The sequence below is a fragment of the Mixophyes fleayi genome, chromosome 7, assembly GCF_038048845.1.
Source record: "Mixophyes fleayi isolate aMixFle1 chromosome 7, aMixFle1.hap1, whole genome shotgun sequence".
Taxonomy (NCBI): Eukaryota; Metazoa; Chordata; class Amphibia; order Anura; family Limnodynastidae; genus Mixophyes; species Mixophyes fleayi.
In genome coordinates this window covers 119,785,632-119,801,686 of record NC_134408.1, presented here as the reverse complement: position 1 = coordinate 119,801,686, position 16,055 = coordinate 119,785,632, and the positions used below count along the sequence as shown (strand labels likewise).

Sequence of the window (16,055 nt, the reverse complement as noted above, 5' to 3'; positions counted from 1 at the left end):
TTCCAGATGGGAGGCAGCTTCTTGTTTAGATACAACAATTTGTGGTTTCTCTTCATATGTCTGTCTTTTTTGGACATCTAGCAATGCAGATATATTAATTCACTATTTATAATGGACTGGGAGAAGAGCAATGTGTTTAATAACTAAAAGTATGTAATGAGAAGACAGAGACTATGTTATACTTTCTATGTAAGAAGCTCTTTGGATGCAGAGGTTTGGGGCTTCTATTCAGAAGTCAGTTTATTTGGAACATCAACTAATTTGGACATATTATATAGCATTAGTATTTGACTTTGGAATATATAATATGCATGATTTGATTATTTGGTGGGTGAAATGAAAATATATGCAGATGATTATATACCTTCTTTATAAGAAGAAATTTCACTTTTACATATTGTGGGCTTGTCTTCAACCACCAGTTTCTTTGGGACATCTAACAATTAAAGACATTGTTTCTGAATGAGTATTTGGCAGTGTCATGAGTAATGTGCTTTAATGGTTTGATGATTGGAAATGAGAAGACGCAGACTGTGGTATACCTTGTATATGGGAAGCAATATCCCTTTTGGTTACAGAGATCTGAGGCTTCTCCTCAGGAGCCAGTGTTTTGGGAATATCACCTAATTTAGGTACAATAAAATAGCATTATTATTTGATGTATGAATGTATGATGTGTTTTAATGGTTGTATGGTTGGAATGAGAAGACAGAAATGGTGACAATGGACTCTCCATGTGGGAAACAACTTCTCTTTTAGTTAAAGAAACTTTGGGCTTCCCTGGAAACTTCAGTATTTTTGAGACATATATCAAATTAAATGGTCTTCTATTATTATTTCAAAAAGGATAATTAATAATGTGATTTAATTTCTGCATGGTTGGAAAGCTAACTTAATAGATGATATACCTTCTAGATAGGAAGCAATTTCTTTTTCAGAGTCATCAATTAGTGGTTTCACTTCAGGCCCTGGTCTTTTTATAACATCTAGGAATTTAGATATATTAGTTAACTACCAAATTTGAATTATTATTTGAATTATGAATATATGGTACATTTTAATGACTGGATGCGTAGAATAAAAATATAGAGATGCTGATTATTGATGATATACCTTCCTTGTGGGAAGCAATTCCGCTTTTAGATATAGAAAGTGTGGGCTTCCCTTCAGATATCATTCTTTTTGGGACATCTAGTAATTGAAAAATAATGTTTTTGCATTAGTATTTGACTGGAAGATTAATAATGTGCTTTAATCACTGGATGAATGGAATGAGAATTTAAGATATTATGATATAACTTCCAGATGGGACAAAACGTTTTGTCTCGATACAACAATATGTGAATTTTCATATTTAATATTTTATAGAACATCTAACAATGCAGATGTATTATTTTACTATTAGTAATTGACTGGGAGATGAGTAATTTGCTTTAGTAACTAGATGTAATGAGATGATATACCTTCTATGTGGGAAATTCCTTTAGATGCAGATTTTTGGAGCTTCTCGTCAGAAGTCAGTTTTGTTGGAACATCAACTAATTTAGACATATTATATAGCATTAGTATTTGACTTAGGAATATGTAATATGTATGTTTTAATGATTTGGTGGGTGAAATGAAAAATGTACAGCTGATTATTTACCCTCCGTATGAGAAGAAATTTCACTTTTACATATTGTGGGCTTGTCTTCAGCCACCAATTTCATTGGGACATCTAACAATTTAAAGACATTGTTTCTGAATAAGTATTTGGCAGATTTTTTAGTAATGTGCTTTAATGGTTTGATGATTGGAAATGAGAAGACACAGACTGTGGTATACCTTGTATATGGGAAGAAATATCCCTTTTGGGTACAGAGAACTGAGGCTTCTCTTCAGGAACCAGTGTTTTTTGAATATCACCTAATTTAGGTACAATAAAATAGCATTATTATTTGATGTATGAATGTATGATGTGTTTTAATGGTTGTGTGGTTGGAATGAGAAAAACAGAAATGGTGACAATGGACTCTCCATGTGGGAAACAACTTCTCTTTTAGTTAAAGAAACTTTGGGCTTCCCTTTAGACTTCAGTATTTTTGAGACATATATCATATTAAATGGTCTTCCATTATTATTTCAAAAAGAATAATTAATAATGTGATTTAATTTCTGCATGGTTGGAAAGCTAACTTAATGGATGATATACCTTCTAGATAGGAAGCAATTTCTTTTTCAGAGACATCAATTAGTGGTTTCACTTCAGGTCTTGGTCTTTTTATAACATCTAGGAATTTAGATATATTAGTTAACTACCAAATTTGAATTATTATTTGACTTATGAATATATGATATATTTTAATGACTGGATGCACAGAATGAAAAGATGGAGATGCTGATTATTGATGATATACCTTCCTTGTGGGAAGCAATTCCGCTTTTAGATATAGAAAGTGTGGGCTTCCCTTCAGATATCTTTTTTTTTGGGACATCTAGTAATTGAAAAATAATGTTTTTGCATTAGTATTTAACTGGAAGATTCATAATGTGGTTTAATTACTGGATGATTGGAATGAGAATTTAAGAGATTATGACATAACTTCCAGATGGGACAAAACGGCTTGTCTTGATACAATAATTTGTGGATTTTCATACTTAATGTTTTATAGAACATCAACAATGCAGATGTATTATTTTATTATTAGTAATTGACTGGGAAATTAATAATGTGCTTTAGTAACTAGATGTAATGATAATATATACCTTCTATGTGGGAAATTCCTTTAGCTACAGATCTTTGGAGTTTTTCTTCAGAAGTCAGTTTTGTTGGAACATCAGCTAATTTAGACATATTATACAGTATTAGTATTTGATTTAGGAATATGTAATATACATGTTTAAATGATTTGGTGGGTGAAATGAAAAATATACAGATGATTATATACCTTCTGTATGAGAAGAAATTTCACTTTTACATATTGTGGGTTTGTCTTCAGCCACCAATTTCATTGGGACATCTAACAATTTAAAGATATTGTTTCTGAATAAGTATTTATCAGATTTATGAGTAATGTGCTTTAATGGCTTGATGATTGGAAATGAGAAGACACAGACCGTGGTATACCTTGTATATGGGAAGCAATATCCCTTTTGGGTACAGAGATCTGAGGCTTCTCTTCAGGAGCCAGTGTTTTGGGAATATCACCTAATTTAGGTACAATAAAATAGCATTATTATTTGATGTATGAATGTATGATGTGTTTTAATGGTTGTGTGGTTGGAATGAGAAGACAGAAATGGTGACAATGGACTCTCCATGTGGGAAACAACTTCTCTTTTAGTTAAAGAAACTTTGGGCTTCCCTGGAAACTTCAGTCTTTTTGAGACATATATCAAATTAAATGGTCTTCTATTATTATTTCAAAAAGGATAATTAATAATGTGATTTAATTTCTGCATGGTTGGAAAGCTAACTTAATAGATGATATACCTCCTAGATAGGAAGCAATTTCTTTTTCAGAGTCATCAATTAGTGGTTTCACTTCAGGCCTTGGTCTTTTTATAACATCTAGGAATTTAGATATATTAGTTAACTACCAAATTTGAATTATTATTTGACTTATGAATATATGGTACATTTTAATGACTGGATGATAGAATAAAAATATAGAGATGCTGATTATTGATGATATACCTTCCTTGTGGGAAGCAATTCCGCTTTTAGATATAGAAAGTGTGGGCTTCCCTTCAGATATCATTCTTTTTGGGACATCTAGTAATTGAAAAATAATGTTTTTGCATTAGTATTTGACTGGAAGATTAATAATGTGCTTTAATGACTGGATGAATGGAATGAGAATTTAAGAGATTATGATATAACTTCCAGATGGGACAAAACGTTTTGTCTCGATACAACAATATGTGAATTTTCCTATTTAATATTTTATAGAACATCTAACAATGCAGATGTATTATTTTACTATTAGTAATTGACTGGGAGAAGAGTAATGTGCTTTAGTAACTAGATGTAATGAGAGGATATACCTTCTATGTGGGAAATTCCTTTGGATGCATAGAGTTGGAGTTTCTCTTCAGAAGTCAGTTTTGTTGGAACATCAGCTAATTTAGATATATTATAGAACATTAGTATTTGACATGGGAATATGTAATATGCATGATTTGGTGGGTGAAATGAAAATTATACAGTTGATTATATACCTTTCATATGAGAAGAAATTTCACTTTTACATATTGTGGGCATGTCTTCAGACACCAATTTTGCTGGGAGATCTAACAAGTTAAAGACATTGTTTTTGAATATGCATTTAACAGGTTTATGAGTAATGTGCTTCTTTAATGGCTTAATGATTGGAAATGAGAATATAGAGACTGTGGTATACCTTTTATGTGGGGAGAAATGTCCCATTTAGGTACACAGATTTGAGGCATCTCTTCAGGAGCCATTGTTGTAGGCATATCACCTATTTTAGGTACATTAAAATAGCATTATTATTTGACTTATGAATGTATGATCTGTTTTAATGGTTGTGTGGTTGAAATGGGAAGACAGAAATGGTGATGATCTACCTTCCATGTAGGAAACAACTTCTCTTTTAACTAAATAAACTTTAGGCTTCTCATTAGACCTCATTCTTTTTGAGACATCTATCAAATTAAAGATAATGGTTTTCTGTTAGTATTTCAAAATGGGAAATGAATAATTTGCTTTAATATCTTGATGGCTGGAATGATAACTTAATGGATAATGATATACCTTCTAGATAGGGAGCAATTTCTTTTTCAGATAGATCAGTTTGTGATTTCCCTTTAGTCCTCAGTCTTTTTGGGACATCTAGAAATTTAGATATTTTGGTTCACTATTGGTACTAGAGGCGGTCATGAGTAATTTACATTAATGACTGAATTGTTGCAATGGTAAGACAAAGACTGTGTTATACCTTCTAAGTGGGAATTAATAGACCCTTTGGGTATAGAGACTTGTGGCTTTCCTTCAGGAGTCAGTCTTTTGGGAATATGACCTAATTTAGACACATTAAAATAGCATTATTATTTAAGTCTCATAATATGTTTAATGATTGGATAGTTGGAATGAGAAGACAGTAATTATGATGCACATGCAATGTGAGAAATAACTTCTCTTTTAACTAAATAAACTTTAGGCTTCTCATTAGACCTGTCTTTTCAAATGAAAGATATTGGTTTTCTGGTAGTATTTGAAACTAGGGAATGAGTAATGAGTTTTAAAGTCTTTATGGCTGGAATGATAACTTAATGGATAATGATATACCTTCTAGATAGGGAGCAATTTCATTTTCTTTGGAAGCTCCTTTGGATGCTGAGGTTTGGGATTTATCTTCAGGAGTCAGTTTTTTTGGAACATCTACTAATTTAGACATTTTATATAGCATTAGTATTTGACTTGGGAATATATAATATGCACATTTTAATGATTTGATGGGTGACATGAAAATATAAAAATGATTATATACCTTCTGTACAAAAGGAAACTTATCTTTTACATATATATGCATCAAACTTGTCTTCAGACATCAGTTTCATTGGGACATCTAACAATTTAACTACACTCTTTCTGAATAAATGGTTGTCAGGGTCATGATTTGAAATGAGAAGTATATATGATTAACTGCCTGGATAACTACATTGATATCTTAATGGATAATGATATACCTTCTAGACAGGAAGCAATTTCTTTATCAGACACATCAATATGAGGTTTCCGTTTAGTCTTAAGTCTTTTTGGGACATCTAGGAATTTAGACATTTTGGTTCACAATTAGTACTAAATGGGTTCATGAGCAATGCACTTTAATGACTGAATGGTTGCAATGTGAAGACACAGACTGTATTATACCTTCTATATGGGAAGCAATATCCACTTTGGGTAGAGAGATTTGGGGCTTCTCTTCATGAGCCAGTGTTTTGGGAATATCACCTAATTTAAACACATTAAATTGCATTATTGTTTGAATTATGATTGTATAAAATGTTTTTATGATTGGGTGGCTGGAATGAGGAGACAGAAATGTTGATGATGTACCTTTCATGTGGGAAACAACCTCACTTTCAGATATAGAAATGTTGGACTTCTCTTCAGATTTGACTCTTTTTGGGACATCTAACAATTTAAAGATGTTAATTTTGAATTAGTATTTAACTGGGTAATTAGCAATATTCTATAAATGGCTGAATGTTTGGAATGGTAATTCATTTTATAATATACCTTCTACTTCACAGTAAACTACTGTTTGGGCCATAGAGATTTGTATGATGTCTGTAGACGTTGTTGGTAAATCTGGAAATGTGATAATATTGTTGTAAGGTTACTATTTGATTAATATTGAGTAATGAGCCTTAATGATTGCATGTTTTACATGGTTATAATAAGAAACTAAAGATGAAAATATACCTTGCACATAAGAATAATCTCCTCTTTCAGTTATAGATAGTTCTGTCTTCTCTTTAGAAGTCAGTTTTTTGGGCACAGCTATTAATTTAAATGCAATATTTTAACTCCAGTATTTGATAACAAATATTCTGGTTTAGTAACTAATTGGTTCTAAGCATAAAACATATGATATACCTTTCACATGGGAGACAGCTTCTCTTATTGGCAGAACAAATTATAACTTCTCTTTCCTTGGTATATGTACAATTAAATATATAATTGTTCCTAATTATTTGTGCAGTAATGAATATTGTGGTTTAATTAATTAATTTTTGCAATGGAAAACAGATTCTAATACAATTTAAATTTTAAAAGCAACATATATGAGATGTCCAATGGTTATTTAAAAATTGAAAATTATTTTTTGTTTCAGTTGAGTGAAAACTAAAATTACTATATACATTTATGTGGGGAATTTGAAGTATAGTACTTTTAGCCTTTTTTCAGTTTTTATGCAGAATATAATTAAGTACTGTGTGCTATTATCTTATTGGTATAAAGTTATATAATAAATACTGCACAAATGGTGATAATGAGATGGGGACTTAATGAGTATATACCTTCCTCATAGGAGATCATTTCTATTTCGGAAACAGAGGTTTGAGGCTTATCTTCAGGGCCCAAGCTTTCTGAGACCTTGACTACTTTAAACACATAGTTTGAAGTTAGTATTTGATTAGGACATAAATATCTCTCTTAATGACTAAACGTGATTACAGAAAGAGGCAGATAAGAAGATGTACCTTCCACGTGAGAAGTAACTTCTCTTCTTTGCACTTGGGATTTTTCTTTAGCTGTTGGTTTCGTTGGGATCTCTTCTAATCATGAATATATTAGTTTAACATTAGTATTTGACATTGGCAGTTGGATTCTCATGATGAAATGTTTTCAAAAGAAAGAGCAAATTGCTGATATACCTTCTGCAGAGGCTGCTACTTCACGTTTGTCAACTTTAAGTTGTACTTTTTCTTCGTGAGGTGTCCTTTTTGGCACTTCAGGTTCTTTAAAGATATTAGTAGCTGTGTTACTAAAATTACCAAAGACTTGGAACAGAGCGCGCTTAAAATCTATCAGCTACGGTAATAAGTTGCACCAGATATAATGCTGTTTACCTTTTACACGGGGCATTATTGTCTTTTTAATGATTGTTACATGTTCCTCTTCTATCAGATGGTCTTTGGGTTCCCCCGGTTCTTTAAAATATATATATTTTTACAATTAGATTATTTTTACATCTTTATGTATGGTAAATTGAATCTATTTCTGTGCTTTACAAAGGACATACCTGCCATGGGAATATATTCCTTTTTATAGACATGGACAGGAGTTTTATCTTCATCCTCTGCTATCTCAGGGGCTTGGAAAAACATTTTTAGTATTTTAATTATTTTTAATCACATCCTAAATAATTAACTATGTATTTTAAAATAAACATTTTTGATATTTTCCATTCTCTGCCAGGGAATGGCAAGGCAATTATGGGACCAGTATATCCACAACAGCCCGATAGTTACAGGTTTCCTACCTCTGCTCTCAGATATACAAAAAAAATGTAATAGGTGTTCTTAAAATAATTTTTTTTTGTGTTCTTTATATTTAGTAGTTAATATACCTTTCTCATGTGGAATTATTTCTCTCATGTAATCTGTGATAGATATTCTCTCTTCCAGGACAGGCTTCTTGGGAGCTTCCACAGACACTTAAAAGATATTAACTCTGTTTCAGTATTTGGTGTATGTTAGTTTCTAATATTATAGCTATATCCATTGTCAATATACCTTCAAGACTTGGTTTTGTTTCTTTCTTAGGTCTTGCAGTAATGCTTTCTTCTGGGGCCAACTTCCTCGGCACCTCAGAAACTTTAAAGATATTAGTGTTAGTCCAAGAGATATTATATGCTCTCGGACAGATTGACACATTAATGTGCAAAACGTAATCTACCTTCAATACGATGAACTACTTCTTTTTTGGAAACAACTGTTGGAAGTTTCTCTTCTGCCTTTTTGGAGACCTCTGTCATTGAAAAGATATTCACATTGTTTTAGATACTACTAAATTGTGATGGTGCGCTAACTAAATGGTAGGACTCAGTATGCAAACTTATTCTGTAATGTTATATCCATTGTAAATATACCTTCAATAGTTGGCTTCATTTCTTGAGGCTTTGGTATTTTTTCTTCTGGAGTTAATTTCTTAGGGGCCAATTTCTTTGGAGCCTCAGGAACTTTAAAGATATTAGTATTAATTTAAGAGTTAGTATTAACCTTACAGACACAGGAACCTTAATGAACCTTAATGTGGAGAAAAGAATCTACCTTCCACGTGACGAATTACTTCTTTTTTGGCAAGTTTCTCTTCTGCCTTTTTGGAGACCTCTGTCACTTAAAAGATATTAGTATTATTTTAGATGCTAAGAAATAATAATGATTCACTAAATAAGTGCTAGAACTAAGTATGCAAAATACCTTGCGAGGGAGGAGCTACTTTTGTGGGGATTGTAATATGTGGTTTGTCTTCTGGAGCAGGACTAGGAGGTGCTTCCATTGCTTTGAAATAGATAAAATGTATCCAATATTAAATTGATCAATACATTTGCACCATAATACAACTTCATTATTTAAGTCTATATACCTTCAAGGGGAGATGGCACTTGTTTTCGGGGTGTAACAATGGGCAATTTGTCTTCTGCTCTCTTTGAGATTTCTGGTGCATGAAAGAAATTTGTTCTAATTTAGTATTTGCATAACCCTACTGAATATTACTACCTAAAATAATATTTTACTACAAATATATAATACCTTCAACAGGTAGAATAGTTTTTCTTTGGGGAATTATAACTTCTATTTTCTCTGCAGAAGTAGTTTTCCCCGGTATCTCAACTTAAAAGATATTAGTAGAAGTTAAGATCTAGCAACATTTCTGATTAATGTAAAAACCCATGTAAATGGATAAATACAGTAAATGCCAAATAACAAACTATATACCTTTTGCGGGAGGGACAACCTTTTTGGGAAGTGTAAGAGGAACTGTTTGTTCTTGAACATGTTCTTGGAAGATCTCAGGTACTTTAAAGATATTAGTAATACTTTAGAAATAGAACATTTAACACCAAAGACCAATACAGTCACAACACATAAATACACATATCATGGTGAATGGGACATAGGAATGAATGGTTGAAGACACTTATTGTACCTTTTGCAGGGGGAGAAACTTCTTTTTTGGGAAGAATACGAGGCACTTTTTCCTCTTGGGGAGGTTCTTGAGGGATAAAGATATTAGTAAGACTTTAGAAACAAAACACGTAACTCCAATCGAAAAAAACAGAATAAACATATGATGATGAAAGTGGCACATAAACTAATGGTTGACCATAAATAAAATTTAGTATACTGTTTTCCTTGAGGAGGCTCTTGGGAGCTTTCAGATACTTTCAAGATATTAGTATGACTTTACAAACACAGAACACAACAACATAGCGTAATGACATAATAAAACACAAAGTTTAACAAGATGGAAAGTGGCAGGTGATGTACCTTTCTTTGGTGGAGCTCGTTTCCTATCCACAATAGGGAGAGGGATTTCTATTTCTTGGATAGCTTCTGTCACCTCTTCAGTCACTTAAAAGATATTAGTTTTTCTTAAGATATTTGTAACATCACACAGCAAAACACATATACAGTGAAAACAAGGCAGTGTGACCATGCTAAGGAAATACTAAGTATGAAGCAAACACAACAGTAAATTATGGTTGAAGTAATGATTATTATGGCTTGTAATTGATGTCTACCTTCAACAGTAGTAGTAACCTCTTTTTTATGGACAAAGACAGGCATTTTTTCTTCCACCACTTCTTCTGGAAGCTCAGCCACTTTAAAAGAATAGGGATGTCGTTTCGGTCATTTAAATATGGTTTATTATATTAAGAAATAATAAGGAAAATTAATAAAATATTCAAGTTAAGGTGTTGTACCTTTTACTGGTGGGGCAATTTCTTTCCTGTGAGCAGGCATAGGTTCTTGCTCTTTTGGGGCTATTTTCTTAGGTAATTCTGTTACTTTAAGAAAGTAGACTATGATTTAGTAACTAGGTTAACACATACACAATTATATATCTTAGAGTTTCTTAACACAAGGTTTAACAAATTTGTAGCGCCCAAAGTTCTCAGTTAGGAGAAAGGGTAAGAAGGGCTTGGATAAGGGATTACATATATTGGGGGATTAATGTAATTTGGGAGGGGGAGTATATATGTTCTTATTTTGATTGTAAATAAATGGTATTTACTTATATTTAACAGTTTGGGGAAGCACTAGAATAAGAGGAGGCACTGATGAATCTCCCATTTACACAAAAACTATCAGACTCAGTGTTATTTGGATCTAATAGCTGATTATATGTGAGATGTTTATGGAGTAAGATTATTCTGGATCTAATATTTTTAGTGTCCCTACACTACTTTTGGAGCCCCTACACCATAACAAATTCCTATTGACATCTCCAGGCTTCTCAGTACCCCCCTATCACTGAATTCCAAGGTGCTTCACCAAGTAAATTAATGTTGGGCCAGAGGTATAGAGACTGTGGCACACTGTACACTTGTAGGGGCAGGTCAAGGGGCAGTTAGGATAATAAAATGTTAATTTGCAACTGTCCCATTGTGTCTACAATACTATTCTAACATGTTGGCAGTATTAATATGGATGGTATCAATACCTTTGGGAGGAGGCAGAGAAGGAGCAGGAGGAATTTCTCTCTTAGCAGTAGGTTGTTTCTGCTCAGGGGTTACTTTAGGGATTGCCTCAGGCACTTGAAGATAATATACAGGCTTTAGTAACCTCATATTTTGTAGTCGACATTTTACATATAATAAAACACACACAGTCTACTACATGTATATAACACAGAAATTTTGTACCTTTGGCTGGAGGTACTTCTTTTTTAAAGGGCTTAAGTATCACTTTTTCTTCTGGAATGGGCACTTTAAAGATATTAGTAACCGATCAGTTGAAATGTTTAATCGACAGAACGCAACACACAATAAAACAACAAGTAAACAGTGGAAATAATCTGTGTACCTTCAACTGGTCTTGGTTTCTTACGTATAATTGGAGCCTTTTCTTCAGGTACCGGTAACTTTGGTGGTTCTGGTACTAAAAATATTGTATCTATTTACAATCTAGCAAATCACTGATTTTATATTTATAGTACAAAAATGGATATTTGTTCAGAGGAGAAAAATGATACACTAACTGAGAAGGGAACTTCTGGCCAAGTTATGGATTATACTAGGCAGTCATGTGATAATTTTGACAGGTCAATGTCAATCAAAGAAGACACTTTACTGCCAAATCAGTGAATCACAAGGACACAATGTGTTATGTCAAATGATAACTGCTCGCACAGGGCAGAGATGTAATTGGGATAAATTATGTACCTCCCGTTCAATCACATCACTACTTTTGACCCCAAACATGTGTCAATTTTCATCAAATTTGAATTAAAATGAAACTTTTAAGTAAAATTGTGTCTAATGAAAATAGTCTACAACTATTATATATATATATATATATATATATATATATATATATATATATATATATGTGTACCGCCTTCTATACCGCTTTCTAAATGTATGTCGAAAAAAAAACCATGACTAATATACAATTCTGAATCCAAGATTATGACAGCTAGGTCATTACTTGGTTCGTTGATTTAACTTTTTAGACAATTACCTTAATATCTTGTAGGGGAAAATTGTATGTACATATGCCTGTGGAGATGTTATTGCAATTCCTGAAATAAGCTACATCTACGTTTTACAGACTGACAATAATTAAAAAACAAAGCATATATAATGTTTGAAGAGGTTAGTAACACTGGATTTCAAGAAGTATTTGGATTAATACCTTTGACAGCAGGAGTGACTGTCTTTTTAGGCAACTCAATAAACTCTTCTGGCTCTGGTGATACCGTCTTCCGTACTTCAGGCACTTTAAAGATATTGTCCACTTTTAGTATTCTTTGCATTTTATTGCATTTTTGTTTGCAGTCAGCAAGAATATTTTAAAGAGTTTTTTTGTAGAATTTTGATAATCCTTTTTATGTTTAAATAAATAATGTTTAAAATTTGTTCTAAAACAGAATGCAGACTAAATACAAATAAAGGTAATATTTAATCTGGGATCTGTTTGAACAGTTCTTCTTTCGTTTCAAGAGTTGAGTTTTTAAGAGTTGTTTTGATGAAGATCCAACAAGATTACACCATTTCTCCAATTTTATCTATTACCAAAGTGATAAACATTCAACCTATAATCTACAACAAACCAAGGAATTCACATATAACAAATTCTTCATATAGTACAAAATACATTACACAGACATCCCAGGTAATATATAAAACATATATCTAATTGAAAATTGTAGGAGTTGACATTTCCTATATACCTTTAATAGGTGGTGCTTCAGGAATAAACTTTGGCACTTTTTCTTCAGGAACAATCTTCCTTGGTGCTTCAGGCACTTTAAAGAACATCAGACTCTTGTTAAGAACATGAAATCCACTCAAAGGTAACACAATACGAAATGATAAGCAAAACAAATTAACAATGATACAAACAAACAGGTACAAAAAAACAAAAACTTAAAGATGACATGTAAAACCATATATGAACAAAAAGTAAGGGACATGACATGTTTTACACAACATAAGAGATTATAGAAGGACAACTTCACAAGTACACTGTATACCTTTAATTGGAGCTGCCTCCTCTTTTTTAGGTATAGACTCTGGTACCTTCTCTTCCGGGACAAACCTCTTAGTTGGCTCAGGCACTTTAAAAATGTTTTAGATATTTTAAGGTTTCGGGGATTTAGGTTTATACATCACATTAACAAACACAACATTAAATACACGCACACAATACATATATATATAAAAGAAAGACAAAATCCTGCAGGCTATTACATAGCATTGTTTAAGAATGAAATCATGTAAAGGTAGAGGTATACCTTTGGTAGGTGCAACCTCTTCTTTTTTAGGAGTGGGAATTGGTTCTTTCTTTTCAGGAACAGGCTTCTTTTTCAATTCAGGCACTTTAAAAACAATTGTTTGCTTAGGTCTTTGGAAATACACTACGTGCATTTCATCTACACCAAGAACACCACTGAAACCACTTCACAGACAAACAATTATTTAGGTAAGTAAGATTAATAGAATTCTGAAGAAATGTACTACTGTGGAAGCATAAATCTTTTAAATAAAATTAACTTGTTATTTAAATGATTGTAAAAAATTGAGCTGTTTCTAGAAGCTGACTGGTTACAGCAAGGGAGGAGTATTTTTATCTGGTACCATTCATATACATGCATAAGAAGATTAAATTGCAGAAATGGTAAATTGTTTTACACGGAACACGTGTGTGTTCATGACAGGTATAACAAAGCTGTTAATATTGCAGAATTAGCTTTTACATTGGAGAGATCATATACCTTTAAAAGGTGGAGCTTCCACTGGGGGCTTAGGCTCTGGAACCTCTTTTCTACGCTTTTCGATTACTTTAAAGATACAAGTCGGGTTCATGTTTTTGTTTAAGTTGAATTAGGTTTATTTTACAAATATGTAAAGAGGGCAAACGTACCATGACACATACTGTACAAATAATGAGAACTAGACCAAACAAACACAACACTTAACAGACATGTGGTTTCATCCACTGGGAAGAAAAGAGTGAAAGTACCTTTGGCTGGTGGTACTTCCTCTTTCCTTGCAGGAATTGGCACCTTCTCCTCTACTTTTTTGGCCACCTCAGGAACTTTAAAAACATCATATTTACCCATAAGATTGGCTTTACAAGCCTTAAAACAACAGACGTGTATCACATGAAAAACACAAACAAACACAACATTGAACACTGAAAAAAACCATTAAGGGACAGTTGACTTAACATTCACAAATCAAGTTTAATTGATGGGGGCCATGTAATGCACAACCCTTGCCAAACCTCTTAAAGTGGTCATGACATTACTGAAATGATTAAGTAAATAATGAAACACAAAAACACATAATGCTAAAAAAAAAAAAAAAAAAAAGTTACAGACTGTAAAGTAAGCACAATGCATTGTGAATGCAGATGTTCTACCTTGGGGAGTTGGTAATTCTTTTTTAGGAACAATTTTTTCCACTGGAGGAACTTTCTTGGGTATTTCAGGCACTTTAAGAATAGGGTTTGGATTTTAGTGATATATAAGAATAGCAAAAGGTTTTTACAATGTACCAGATGAGATAAGTGAGAGTTGTACCTTTTGGAGCTGCAATTTCCTCCTTCTTAGGCACCACAGTTGGGACCTTTTCTTCAAGGACTCGCTTATGCACTTCTGGTACTTTAAAAAAATACAGTACGATGTGTTTTTTATGGTTCTCCAAAGAATTGGTTATTTATGTCATACTTTCTAATAGGGAGAAATACTAGATAACACAGCATACACCTCCCAGTACAAATGTCTAAGGTTTGACAAAAGTACCTGCTTTTGGGGGAGCCTCTTCTTTCTTTGCAGGAGTTGGCACTTTTTCTTCAGGGACGTGTATCTTTGGTTTCTCAGGCACTTTAAAGATATAGTATTTTTGTTGGTTTTTGTAAATTTTATAAGTAAGTTTTAAATGTAAGTTTTCTAAAGAAAGAGTACATAGATATCTAACAGACGACAACATTAAACAGTAGCCTGAAAACATACATTTCATCTAACAAGATCACTTAATGGTTAAAACCCTACACACCATTACCAAGCCAAACACATAATACTAACTACATCATTAATGTAAGGTTAATCTTAGATCAGCTGGGATATACCATTTCTAACATACAGTATGATTGCCGACATAAAATCTATCGACCTAGATTTATATTGTATATCTTATTATATAACAATTCCTACTGCCACACAATATTACACACATTTTCAAAAGCAAGTATCAGTAAATTTTCACAATTTACAATGCTCATCAGATATGTTAGGGAACTCCAACATTGTTTCCCAAGGCTTATGGATCCAGCTGTAAATTTTAAGAAAATATAACAACTGGACATTTTAAGGTACTCATATGAGGTACACTGCATACCCAAATAAAAATCTAAATGGGAACTAGGATGCTAAACTAGATAAACCAACAACACTAGTGCAAAGCAAAATGTACATTTAGTGAATACTTTTAGGTATATAAAGCATGTTTAACATGTTATTACATAAGGCTTTATCTTCCTATGCCTAATAAATAATCTGATCATATATCAACAAATAATATGGCTTACCTATATACCTAATCAATCATCTGTCTCTGTCATGCAACTTACAGCATGCTCTGCTAGCAAGCAGGATATGCTGGGGGTTGTATTTACATACTAGCTGGGCAGTCAAGTGTAGCCTAACCTAGCCAATAGTCTTAGAACACCAGCAATAATTTTGGAGATGTTTAACATCCACAGCACCTTAGAATAATTAGTATAGTATGAGAATATACTGTAGCCAGCCAATAAATCTTTCTATGACCAATAAATCATACCTAAATATGGTTTAAAAGAGATCCACAATG

At 32.6% G+C, this 16,055-nt stretch overlaps 1 protein-coding gene across 24 annotated transcripts in view; it reads right to left on the bottom strand.

The window, feature by feature from the left end:
• The window catches only part of TTN (titin), a 252,740-nt gene that overhangs the window by 112,524 nt on the left and 124,161 nt on the right, over nucleotides 1-16,055 (bottom strand). For 17 of the 24 annotated variants that reach the window (XM_075180515.1, XM_075180537.1, XM_075180524.1 and 14 more), the window contains 29 exons: nucleotides 14,990-15,070; nucleotides 14,768-14,848; nucleotides 14,608-14,679; nucleotides 14,206-14,280; nucleotides 13,958-14,023; nucleotides 13,478-13,561; nucleotides 13,217-13,300; nucleotides 12,914-12,988; nucleotides 12,376-12,459; nucleotides 11,545-11,619; nucleotides 11,385-11,447; nucleotides 11,183-11,275; nucleotides 10,443-10,526; nucleotides 10,260-10,340; nucleotides 10,006-10,089; nucleotides 9,665-9,730; nucleotides 9,454-9,534; nucleotides 9,268-9,348; nucleotides 9,101-9,172; nucleotides 8,935-9,015; nucleotides 8,785-8,850; nucleotides 8,604-8,693; nucleotides 8,411-8,482; nucleotides 8,248-8,328; nucleotides 8,082-8,168; nucleotides 7,755-7,826; nucleotides 7,582-7,662; nucleotides 7,387-7,470; nucleotides 7,213-7,287 (listed from right to left, as the gene is read on the bottom strand). In XM_075180515.1, the coding sequence (XP_075036616.1) occupies nucleotides 7,213-7,287; nucleotides 7,387-7,470; nucleotides 7,582-7,662; nucleotides 7,755-7,826; nucleotides 8,082-8,168; nucleotides 8,248-8,328; nucleotides 8,411-8,482; nucleotides 8,604-8,693; nucleotides 8,785-8,850; nucleotides 8,935-9,015; nucleotides 9,101-9,172; nucleotides 9,268-9,348; nucleotides 9,454-9,534; nucleotides 9,665-9,730; nucleotides 10,006-10,089; nucleotides 10,260-10,340; nucleotides 10,443-10,526; nucleotides 11,183-11,275; nucleotides 11,385-11,447; nucleotides 11,545-11,619; nucleotides 12,376-12,459; nucleotides 12,914-12,988; nucleotides 13,217-13,300; nucleotides 13,478-13,561; nucleotides 13,958-14,023; nucleotides 14,206-14,280; nucleotides 14,608-14,679; nucleotides 14,768-14,848; nucleotides 14,990-15,070 (2,271 nt within the window). The remainder of the gene's footprint in view (nucleotides 1-7,212; nucleotides 7,288-7,386; nucleotides 7,471-7,581; nucleotides 7,663-7,754; nucleotides 7,827-8,081; nucleotides 8,169-8,247; nucleotides 8,329-8,410; nucleotides 8,483-8,603; nucleotides 8,694-8,784; nucleotides 8,851-8,934; nucleotides 9,016-9,100; nucleotides 9,173-9,267; nucleotides 9,349-9,453; nucleotides 9,535-9,664; nucleotides 9,731-10,005; nucleotides 10,090-10,259; nucleotides 10,341-10,442; nucleotides 10,527-11,182; nucleotides 11,276-11,384; nucleotides 11,448-11,544; nucleotides 11,620-12,375; nucleotides 12,460-12,913; nucleotides 12,989-13,216; nucleotides 13,301-13,477; nucleotides 13,562-13,957; nucleotides 14,024-14,205; nucleotides 14,281-14,607; nucleotides 14,680-14,767; nucleotides 14,849-14,989; nucleotides 15,071-16,055) is intronic. The other 7 variants (XM_075180535.1, XM_075180536.1, XM_075180527.1 and 4 more) reach the window with 6 other exon arrangements.